Source organism: Gavia stellata, chromosome 8 (assembly GCF_030936135.1).
Source record: "Gavia stellata isolate bGavSte3 chromosome 8, bGavSte3.hap2, whole genome shotgun sequence".
In the NCBI taxonomy this organism is placed as follows: domain Eukaryota; kingdom Metazoa; phylum Chordata; class Aves; order Gaviiformes; family Gaviidae; genus Gavia; species Gavia stellata.
Window position 1 is genome coordinate 9,725,508 of NC_082601.1, and position 12,236 is coordinate 9,737,743.

Consider the following 12,236-nt stretch of genomic DNA (forward strand, 5'->3'; position numbering starts at 1 on the left):
TGGCAACAGTGCAATTAAATGGTTTGTGAAAAAGGTACTTTAAATAATAAGAATACTTGCAATTGTATTATGCTTTGAGCAGCCATTTTCTGATTCATTAGAGTTAGACTGTAAAATCTATAACATTATAGATAGTATTATATATAAAACACCATCTTCAAAAGTTGGTATTTTTTCAAACTACTTTAATAGAAGAGCCTATTTAGAAGATTAGCTCCTTAAATCTCCATCTGCGTGTTCATTGTTGTTATGTGCCAGTTAGCAGTTAGTTATGGGGAAACTATATGATGTCAAAAGCTTCTCATTGTATGGCTCTCTATGATGTTTCCTCTTGAATGCCTCTATCTTCTTGTCATACTCAAAAATGACAGCTTCTGTCTTGCCAATGATACACATTCTAAAAATCTATTTAACTGCCTTTTGCTTGTGACCATTTTGAAAAGCAGTGCAAGGCTAAAAATATTTTATTGTTGAAGAACAGCAGCTTACTCTATTTTAAAACTTTGTAGGTTATAGTCCAAGAGTTGCATTGGTTAACATCAAGGGAGTTGGTTGGAGATGTCCTTGATACTAGTTGGACTATGAAGTCACCTTATTATAGTCATTTTTCTAGTATTTCACCAAATCTTTTTTGTTAGTGTACATTAACTTTGCAAATGTCTTACCTGAATGTTGTCATTCAATATCAAAATACCCTCATGACCTTTTAATAACTTCTCATCTAATAATTTGGAATAACTCATAAATTTTATCGAATTATTAAAAGTAAGTACTTTCTTCTTAGTCAAAGATAAGTCCTTCTTTTTATGTCAGTCTCCAAGATCTTTAGCTACCTGGAAGCCCCCTTCTTTCTCACCATGGGTACGAGTAAGCTTTGCATACTCAATACTAGATTCATCCGTTTGATATGCTCCTTCAAAAAATTGCAGAAGTGTGTTAAATGGAGCTTTATTTTTAGAAACTGAACAATAGTCATGTCTGCAGAGAAGAAACTTTGGAATAATGAGGACTTGGTACATTTTTTTTAGAGGCTTTGGTACAGAAAACATTAATCAAGTTGTCCAGCTTCTGTCATTTTAAGTCAATCCTTTGGAATAGGGTTTCACAATTCTCCGAAGGTAACTACTGTTTTCTCACCGCCACTTGCTTGTATGAGCTGCTAGTTCTTCTGTTTCAGTTGAACTCTGCTAAGTATCATACGAATAAGGCTTACATTGTTATGTTTAGAAGTTCATATTTTCCAGACTGTTCTATTAATGTTAAAATAATTCTTACTTAAGGGAAAATAATAGCTTGGATCTGAGTTTATATGCAGGATGTAAAAGTTTTGTATTTCCGTGAAAAGGCTGGGGATCCTTGCAACAACAGCGTGGCCAGGGCTGTCTAGAAAGGATTGAGCCCTCCAATCCTCATATCCTAGGGATCACCAAATGGGGTGGTGAAGCCATCATGCAGGCCTCAAAGACCAACTGTCTTTAAGGCTAGTCAGGAAGTTGCTGTGGTAATAAGTATTTAAGAAGGTGGGAGTCTATCGGAGCTGAAGAAAATGGGGGGGGGCGGGCAGGTTTGCAAGGGGTTGGGAAACAGCGGCAATGGCATGGGGAAAGGAGACGGATGCCAGGAGTTCCTGCTTACACCATTTTTTCCCCCCTGCCTGTGGAAGACAGGAGACATGAACTTTAGTAAAAAAAAAAAAAAGGACATCAAAGATGCGTTGCTGGTTATGGTAACCAGGCTTCTCCTGCATGGCGATCCCCAGGAAGGCTGCACGGAGTTCAGTCTGAGAGGGACCGCCTGCTAATGCTGTGCTGCAACCGTCCTCAGTAATTTCCTTCTATGTGCTATAATTGAGCATCATCCATTCTCTGCTGTTCAGTCAGTATCAACACCAAAGGGAAGATTTATGTAATAACAAAAAAGTACGATTACTCTTACAGCCACCAGGAGGGAAGGGCTGAGAGCAGCCCTAGGGTGGCGGGCAGCCGTTCACCACTAGGCCCGAGCTGGCTTCAGCTGTGGGGAGGGGAAGGCTAACGCCTGGCAGGTGAGGGAGCCGAGCCTGTGAAGACCAGCTGGGCCTAGGGTTTAAACTGAGTAGACATACTGGCTACTTTTCCCCTCTGGTGAAGCTAAAAATCTCTCATATGAGCAAGCTCAGCCAGGCCCAGGCCAGGCAGGGGGATAGGGCCCAGTGGGTAGCAGCCATGTTGGGGCAGCTGGGGTGCTCTCCTGTGAGACTTCCCCTGTGGGATTGCTTAGTGACTGCGTAGGGGAATTCCCCTTATGTTTCCTGGAGAGAAACTCTCTTTTACAGGTCGAAATGATCAGGTGAGGGGTTAAAAAAAAATAAAAATTAAAGATATTGTTAGAGATGCCGTTGCGGGTGGTGTATGGTGTTGAGGTGGTGTACACCAGCCAAGAAGGCACAAGAATGTTGCTATTTTCTGTTGTTAAAACATCTCCATTTCTCATTCATTTATAATTCAGAAAAATGAAATAATATGTGTGTGAAAAAGTATTAATATGCCTTTGGAAGCTTATAAAACATAGCAGGAGGTGGCTCCCTGTGTCTTAGTCCTACCCATAGAACAAGGTGGCTGAGGTGGCAGAGTTACCCCCAGCCCTCTGCCCTTTTGTCTGGCAGAAAGGGGGAAGATAAAAGAATGTTCTTGCTGTGTACTTGCAAGATTAACAAACCAGGTTTGCAGATCAAATAGGAGAGACTCCAAGTAATCTCTCATCTTTTTGTGGCAGTCACTCCCTCTGCATTCAGTGGAGAGGTGGCCTTGCAGGGCTCTGCTGAGGCGTGTTGTGGCGGCAGGTCCTGGGGAGGGGACGAGAGGCTTTTATGTGGTGGTGTCTTCACGGGCAAGTGTGGGCTAAAGCCCACATTTTTTACCCCACCTGGTATTTAGTTGGAGCTTAGGGAAAGCTTGTGTAGGCTGTGAAGCACTTGCGTAAGTACGCTAAAGTGGGATCTTCTGAGAAGTCCCTCACAGGTTTCTTTTCACAGAGTCTTACCACAGCAATTTAATTTTGAGGTAGTAAAGGCATGGGTAATTGTGACAGAGAAACATTTATGCTTGCCAGCTATAGAGAGAAAAAATATTGTTTTCTGTGAAAGAAAGTTAGGATTGTATAAAACAACTGTACGGTTTTTGACATTCTGTTGTTAGATGTTTATGTGTTGTTTGGTCTCAAACTGTACCATGAACCCCGGCAATGCATTGCTACTATTGACAAACCTAAATGGTGTCTGGCTGGAGTTAATAGGAGTTAAGCATGTAACCACAGAGAATGTAGGTTTAAGTGTACTAGTAGTTACAGAAGCATTCATTTAACATTTGTTATAAACTACTGTTGGTTTTTTTATGAGTAATAGGGGAGCAGTTTATAGTTGAAGTACTGTATAGAGAAGAAGAGCTGTGTGGCTTCGGATGGAATACTTGGAGCCTCGGGCAGTTTTGTAAATGTTTTCTATTACAAATATCTTTAACAGTGTGCATTAAAAAGGATGTGTATTTAAACCTTTATGGTCCATACCACGTTAGGTGGAATTACAGTAAATTGCTACATTTCATTTCTCTAATTATCTTATAAACCGCTAGCTGATATTGTCCTGAAGTTTATGTTCAGCACATTTTAACACCAGTCGTATTTTGGACAGCTTGTATAAGCTCATTTGATTGTCTCTTAGGGGTATAAAATTACATATATATATTTTAAAAAAAGAGAGATATCTATTAAAAAAGCATAAGAGTTACACACCTATGAATGACTGTGTGTACTATTGAGAGGGGAGGGATCGTGATCACCTCCCATGCTGTGATTATGAGAATGCACAGAGCAATTTTCCTATCACTAATAGTTGTAGAAATATATGATTATGAAACATGGTCTTTTCCTTTTATTTTATTTTTTTCCATTCCTGTAGGAACTTGGAAGTAACAGCCCTCCGCAGAGGAACTGGAAGGGAATTGCTATTGCGCTGCTGGTGATTCTAGTTGTTTGTTCACTCATCACTATGTCTGTCATTCTTTTAACCCCAGGTAACCTACTTCTTTATTTTATCTTACTGAAGGTGTATGATTCATAATGCAGTCATTAAAATGATATATAAATGTTAAAATATCTCTTGCCCTTAAGCATTTTTAACTTCTGGCTACTATAAATTTGGTGCCTGTAGGCACTCAAGAATTACCGGAGGCCTTGTGGAGCAGAAGCATGTGGCTTTGGCAGTAGGTCCTTAGGATTGTGTCAATCTTGAGATGGCTACAAGCAATCCTCATTAGCCTCAGCAGGTGTGAGCTGACTTTAAGATTTTGTCACTTGTGTCTTGGTGTAATTTCAGATTCACAGATGAGCTAAGGGAAAGCTGTATGTCATGGAAAACTAATACTGAGAATGAAACTTCTCACTGAACTTGAAGCATGCATCTTTCATATGTACATGCACAAGCTTCTTCCCTTTTCTTTCTCTCAAAAGCAAAGACAGGGGAAATTACTTAATGGTTCCGTTACAGAAAAAAAAGAAGGGTGGGGGGGAGGGCAAGTAGAAGACAAAAAGAACAGTTGAACATATAAAATAACTATGCTTAATTTTTTTTGTGTGTGTTCTAATTTGAGCTGGGTTATTTTCCTAAAGATTTTCTTTTTACTGCTGGAGCAGCAACCATTTAACTATGTCTAGGAACCTAAGAAAAGGAAATGCTGTATAAGTTTTAAAGAAAAAATGTCTTTGAATTCTTTTCGTCATATTTAAAGTTATAAAGTAAAGTACCTGATTTGGGTGGCATGCCTAGATAGTAAATATTGGTCTGCAAGTGTTCTGCAGTAGACTGATGCTGCTTGAAAGGAAAGCGATGAGACTGAATGGAAAAGGATCAAAAAGCTTTGCTTGTCAGAAGGAACGGGACAGCTGGAGAGAGAGTATGTAGGAGTACTACGGACTATTTGCTTCCTCTGTTTTGTATACATATCTACTACATATGCATGGTGCTGTCCAAGGAATGATAAAGAAATGACTGTTTGCTTATTTCCACTTAGAACGTTTTGAGAAAAATAAAAGCGAAGTTGTGCTGCTGTAGTCTCAGTGTATAGGAGTTTCTTCAGGGAATAATAAAAACACAGATGTTGAGGGCAAATGGTGATGTATCGTGGTACACTTTAAGACTGAAGACTTTTTCTTTTCAAGGAGAGGTAACTTTTTTTAAGGCTTGTAAAATCTCCAAAGTGTTATGCTGGAATCCACAATAATTAACGTCAGTTCTGGCTCTTATATCTATATAGAATTATTAGTGATGTAAAAACGTAAATTGAAGTCTGAAGGCACTCATGGAAAAAAGAAAAAATAACCTAGGGAAATGTTAACTTTTTTTAATATGTTAAAGAAGCTCAGTGAATTACAACATCTCTGAGGCTGTTTCAAAATCCAGAGAGCTTGCTTGAAAACTTGGTGTAAGTTCAGTTCAAGCCAGGTGAGTGAAAACTAGTTCTGTCAGCTCAGATGCTCTAAGATATCCCATAGACACTGTAGAGCTTGATATAAATAAAAACCTTTTCCCAAAATGATGCAGGTCTGTAAAACTGGGGTTTCTTGCAGGTTGGAAATGCTTACCAAAGAAAGCTTTGGAGGTACATAGTAGGAGAGCTGCTTTCCCTATTTTGATCCTAATCAGTGCTGTTCCCCCTTCACTTTCATGATTAATTAATATGTTTTTGGAAAAAAATATTCTGATACTCTGCCGGTTTGCTGGCAGGTGCTAAGCACTATAGCTGAAGTTATCTGGTCTTGAATATATGTAAGATCACTTTGGGATGTCTAGCGGTCGAGGGGAGGAAAAACTTGGAGACCCTTACAGGGCTGGCTATTGCGAGGTGCTCAGTTCTAAGCTGGTGTTATAAATATTTGGTTTTGCAAATTCTTCTCATAAAATATAATAGATCTGAATTAAGATGTTCAGTGCAATAGTGAGAATTTTGTCCTGTATTACCTGGGGAAAGTTCAGAGTGCATTGCTTTTCATTTCTAATACTATTTAGAGCATCAGAGACTTCTTTCCCTTTTTAGTTCTGCCTGTACCAATGGGTGCTTTTTTAGATTTCACGTAAATTTTCCCTATTTAGTTCTGCCTGTACTGATGGGTGCTTTTTAGATTTCATGTAAATTTTCCTAAACACTGTGCATCATGCTGCTTCTTTTTATGGAGATGATAATAATTTCAGATGGTGGTTGCTCAGAAGCCTGATTGTTTTGTTGAAAGTTTTGTGGAGGCAAAAGTGTATTTATTGCTATGCCAAATCCAACAGAAATGGTCTCTTTTGCCTACAATTATTTATGCATTGCTTTGTCCGCAATGTAAGAAACTCTTAGGTCCGTGTACACTTTAACTGTTGTCATTTGACTTCTCTCAAACTTTGAGCAATAGCTTTCATGCCTTTTTTAATAGAGGGATCAGTGCTTCTGTATGAGCTAACAAGCTTTTAAAAGAAAATCTTTTACGTAAGTTATATGCAAAAGGCTTCAAAGAGGCTTTAGCTTCTGCTAAAACTAAATGGAAATTCTTGATTTTTTAAAATTTTTTTTTATTACATGAAATATCTTGATATTGAAATATTACTTGAATATACAACACTAGGAACCATGTTGAAATAAGAGATGTATTTTGACCTACTAATATCTTAGCTTCTGTTAAAATATGAAATATCTGTGTTGCAATTGTGGTTTTGGTAAATTGTATCAACAATATTAGTAATATTTTGGTCCCCTTTATATTGCTTTTCATCTATGCTAATATTCAGAAACTTTGTGAATGTATTAGTGTTCTCAACAAAGAGATGGAAAAGTGGAAGACCAGACCGTTCAGTAATGTAAGAAATCAGTGGTAGAGTCTGAATGGTCTCCCAGTCCAATAACCTCTTGTTGGGGCTCAACAGCTCTTTGTGAACCTCTGTGGACTAAGGAGTACGTTAAAAAAAGCCCATTGTGCCCATCAAGTACAAATTGCTACACTGCTCTGCAGCTGGGAGTTGAAGGCTTGCAGGCAAGTATCCCTACTAGTTTTCTTCACAATCACATAAGTGCATTGATAAAGGAAGTGCATGAAGACATGAAAGAATGAGGTTACTCTTGTTAAAGTAAGGGAATGGAGTGTGGAAAAGCTTGGGAGTTTCAGAATAGGAATTGTCTATCCTCTGGGGCAATTTAATTATGAATCTAGTGATTTTTGTGTAATATTTGAAGATGATTACTGGAGAAGTATTTAAGAAAGAACAAAAGAAGAAAATACCTTTGGGAATAATCTTTTCTTGTATTTGGGAATTAATGGCCAGTGCAGAGACAGAAATAGCTGTTTATGAGTACAGAGACAGAAGTGGCTGTTTATGAGATGCCATCATTTGGTTTGTGTGTCAGTATAAACATAACACAGGTATCTTTCTTGTTCTGCTTTTATTCTATTTCATGTTTTTGAAGTTTCATCACATACTTGCACATACTGAAATATGCACAGGTAGATTATCTGAGATCAGTGCCTCACTCCTGCCTTTAGAATAGCATGTCTTTGTGCTTTGCATCATGACAGTATGTTCCACATCACAGGAATTATCTGAAGACCTATCTGATTGACCACTGCTGACCTGTATTTCAAAACTGAGAAATGCTCAATTGGAAGTACTAGTAGCTGAAAGCTTTTATATGAAAAATCACCTAAGAACAGCCTAAGAGTTGTACAGATGTTGCCACCCTTGTTACAGGTGTTTTGCCACAACTCTCAAGGTTGTTTTTCATTTTGGGAATGACAGTAGTTCTACCTTCATGTTCACTTACAGTTTCTGAAGCTGTGGTAGACTCAAATGCTTTCTGTGGGACTCCTTTACTGAAATATTGATGTTAGCATCTAAACCATGCATGCTGATGTATGGTAATTACTGTTGAGCAAAAAAAAGGACAGCTTTGCAGAAAATTCCTTTAGGGAACGTTTAGGTCCACCAAACTGACACAAAATGCTTTTTTGAATTTGTTTTGAGTAAAAACAAGCTCTAGGAAGAGGATCCATTTGGATTATGTCCAATGGATAAATATTCTGTTTAGAACAGGGTTGGGTCCAACTCCTCCACACCATCTCTCATACTACTCTTAAATGAATAGAAACCAAACTAAAAATTATTTTTGCTGAAGTGAAGATTAATTACCAGAAGATTCTGTTCAATGCTGTATAGGCTCCCTGTAACTACTGTAAATTGGCAAACCAGTTTTGATATCTGACTGCTTTCTGGCAAGTTGTTTTTCCTTTGTCATGCAAACATAGTATGAACTATACTAATTCCCAGTAACTGATATACCTGTTAGCTTTTCAGATGGCATTTAACATCAAGCCTTTATTCTAATTTCTACTGTTAAAACTTTTTTTTCCCCAAGGAAAAGTCAGTAAGGAGTTTGAGTTAATAATATACTACCCCTCTTCATTATTAGTTTTATTTGCAAGTTAGAAGGTAAATTTTATGAGGTGTTTAGACTACTTTTAACCTGCAAAAATAATATCCTATAAACTCATGAAAAGTAACAAGGCTATTAATTTCTACTTTTGCAGTCTTCTAGTTTAGTAAGCAGAAACAGGTTTGTCATTTTGAATATATACACACCAGTTGTTGAACTGTTGTTAGTTTGATGTATAGTTAAAAAGTAGCCATTTGTTTTTAACATTTGATTTTGTTTGTATCTTCTGTAATTGGTGTTAATTTTCTAGACATAGTATATATAATTTCAGACCGAAATATAGAAATCCATGGGAAATAGTGTGAGATTATTGGAAATATGATTCCTTCAAGGAATAATTCAATAAAATTTTAAATGGAAATGAAAAAGAGATAGGCTATTTGGTATGTAGTAATAAACATAAAGTAGAAAAAGGCAGTCTTTAAATTATTGTGAAGTGCATACTAATTTGTCCTTGTGCTCCAGAAAGATTAACCCAATATAGTGTTTTGAGAGATCATATGATGTGTAATTTATCTTACTATATATAAACTAAGCATTTTAGAAACTTAAATTACTATTTTAGAGCCTTTTGATGTCAAATCAACATTTTTCTTAAAAGTTATACAATATGAGATAATGACAGTGTGGAAAGCTAGTGTCAAGGATTACAAATAAGGCTCTATTTTGATAATGACTTAGCATTAGAAGAAAAATTACTTTTCAAACATCTAGTAAAGTTGCTTGAAGATGCCAGTTTTTTCAGTTTATAAATGCTAACAGCAATTAAAAAAGTTACTTTACAATCCCATTTATATCAAGATTACTTGGCAGGCATGTGAATTAGATAGAAGACAGAGACCAGAGCTGGTGTACGTTTCTTCTCTGATAGTTTTTCTCTACACAGTTGATGTATTGTTTTAGTGATGCTTATTAAAGCTGTTAATAAAAAAAAAAAAATCTGTGAAAACTAAACTGTCTTGGGTAAGACAATTTTTGGCAATATAACAGCTTGTGTAAGCTTGATTGATAGTTGGCAAACTGGCAGGATATAAGGGATCACAATAAATAGAAACAGACTCAAGAAAGGTTAGAAGGGGAATCCTTTTGGGATCACATACAGCATCAGGACGAGGGTGTGTTGAATCAAAACAGGTGATGGAAAACAGCTTGTTGAGGGTAGGTAGTCAAAAAGGTCACAGAGAAGGGGGAAAGTGGGCATATGAAGAGCCCAATATTTTATGCTGTTAAGTTAGAAGTGGTGTTTTGAAGACAGGGAATGTATTTGTGGAGCTGAGTAGAGCATATATAACAACATGTGCTTACTTTGAAGATAAAAACTCGGTGTGTGGTAGGAGCAAGAGCTAACAAGGTCCCATGATGTGTAAACAGAGGGATTAGGTATAAATCAAGAGAGATAATGTTACTCTGCTGTAAAGCTCTAGTAAGACTGCAGGTGGAATATTGTGTCCCATGCTGGACTTGGAGACTAAAAAAAACCCAAACAGGATATTTTGATCCCTGGAAGGTAGGAAGAGGGCAAAAAGCTTATTTAAGGATTAGAACATTTGTTTTATGAGAGAGGATTTGAACAACTCTGCATGCTTAGCCTTATAAGACATCAAGCGCAAGAAGAGTTGATTACGGTGAGTAAGTGCTTACTGGGGCCCTGCTGAGACCTGGGAGGGAGGCATGTGCAAAATGCAGCAGCGCTGTGGAGTGAGCAGCTGTGATGGCCTTGTGTCTATCGTAAATTTATGATGTGCATTGAAAAGGAGTTTCTTTTCAATACGGCAAGGATGCACCTTATTAACACTAACTGGAGTGACTGCAGCAGGCAGTGCTGACATTTAAAGGCAAAAAAATGGTATTGTTGATTCCAGTAGGCTTTCAGCTGGGCTTCTAATTGAGAAATTTGGCTGAATAAAGACCAATAACGAAACTATGATTGACTTTATTCACTGTGAAGGGGTCACATTTTCATCTGAAATCTATTACAGGATATGACCTTTACAAAGCACGTTTCTTTGTTAAAAGCGTGCTGCTAACATACTGGGTCGACATCAAGATAACAAGATTGCTCCTTGACTGCTGTGATTATAGATACTCTTTTTCTATGGGTCAGTTACCAGCATCACTGTTCAATATCAGCAATCTGTAAGGACAAAATCTGACTAACAGAAAGATCCTCTCGTAGAGAAGGTGGATGCCTGACACATTGGAAGGAAGAGCTCATAGAGCAGAGAAATGCTGCAGTAATCTACAGCAAAATCTGCCCAATAGTGATAAAATTATTAAAAGACTTGACTGGGCATCTCTTTGGTTGATTGTGTAGGAAGTGCATAGGTGCATATTTTTGCTAGTGCAGAGGCAATGTGTAATGCAGCTTTTGGCAGCTGCTGTTCTCCTAAATAGCCTAAAGCTGTTAGGTGAAGTGCATAGGTGCTATCAGTGAATATTCATTGGAAACTTTGTGTTTTGACAGCAAAACTTTTGCTTTAATAGTACCTCTGATTTCACATGTTAGCATGACAGTTCACTACTGAGTCTCTGCTGCTTATTATTTATTTAACCTACAGCACAAGAAAAGTAGAATTTAGCAGAGCTTCTTTTTTCTTTTCTGAAGCATGGAGATGATTTTAGGAGCTGGCAACTTATTTTTTCTGTATTGAAAATCAGCATTGGCTAATGTTCAGAAGCACAATATTCCTGGGTTCTATCTTGTTTGGGAAAAACACAAGGCTGTTAGCCAAATGTTATGTTGTGCTTATCACTAGAGAGCAAGCACAGACTATAAATTGTGCGTATAGAATTATTTTTTTTTATATTTTAATTTGTAGAATACATGAAATTCATTCCAAATTTACTTACAGGAGTATTTTACTTAGTTTCTGACTGTAGAAGGTGATCAATATGGTCTATATCTGTTGGCTGTCGGGAACTTTTTGTATTCATTTGTAATCAGACTTTTCTTGTGGTGTAGGGCTGTGGGAAGAAGGAGCTTTACCACTACAGTCCTATATAATAAATAGCCAAGCATTACATCCTTCAGTTGTCCTGTCCATAAGGTACTAATGCTTTCTTTTCTGAAGCTTTACTGAAGAAAAATGGAATGTTTTCTTGTAGCAAAAAAAAATAAGAGCAAGGTATTGTTATTGTTTTTGACAGGACCTTTGGACTATTTATTCTCGTTCTGTAATGCCAATGTTTTGCAAACTAAACTGAATATATTGTTTTTAATAACTATCTAAAAATGATCCTGTTATGTTTATTTTAGATGAACTCGCAAATTCTTCAGAAACCAGATTGTCCTTGGAAGATCTCTTCAGAAAAGAGTTCATAGTTCATAATCCAGAAGCCAAATGGATTAATGGTAAGTGTATAATCTCTCACGTAATTTGAAACTAGGTAATAATTTTGAATATTGAATGATATCACTATCTGGGCACTGGGAATGAATCAGTTAAAATTTCAGACTCTCTTGAAATTGGCCAGTGTCCCAGTTTTCCTTGTAGTTCTGAATCATGTCTGTTTCATTAATTTTTGAAGTGGCTTTCTAATTTTAAAGCTCTGTCTAATAGAAACCCACTAAAATTTTCTGTTTATGCTGCTGACTCAGATGGAGACAGTGATGTAGAATTGTTTTTAAGAACTGGATCTTTTTTATGGATTCATGAAAAGATCAATTCAGAAAATTAAATTGTTCTATTAATATCTGAACTTTAGGATTTGAGAACTGGTTCTGACTCTTCCCATCTAGAA

The 12,236-nt window shown here is 37.1% G+C and overlaps 1 protein-coding gene across 3 annotated transcripts in view; it reads left to right on the forward strand.

Annotated features, from left to right (window-relative positions):
* The first annotated feature begins 907 nt into the window (after nt 1-907).
* Nucleotides 908-12,236, forward strand: part of DPP10 (dipeptidyl peptidase like 10) — a 235,618-nt gene continuing 224,289 nt past the window's right edge. The window contains exons 1-4 of one of the 3 annotated variants that reach the window (XM_059820054.1): nt 908-931; nt 2,186-2,206; nt 3,935-4,049; nt 11,752-11,847. In XM_059820054.1, coding sequence (XP_059676037.1) covers nt 908-931; nt 2,186-2,206; nt 3,935-4,049; nt 11,752-11,847 — 256 coding nt within the window. Of the gene's footprint in view, nt 932-2,185; nt 2,207-3,934; nt 4,050-11,751; nt 11,848-12,236 lie in introns of those variants that run through there. The other 2 variants (XM_059820055.1, XM_059820056.1) reach the window with 2 other exon arrangements.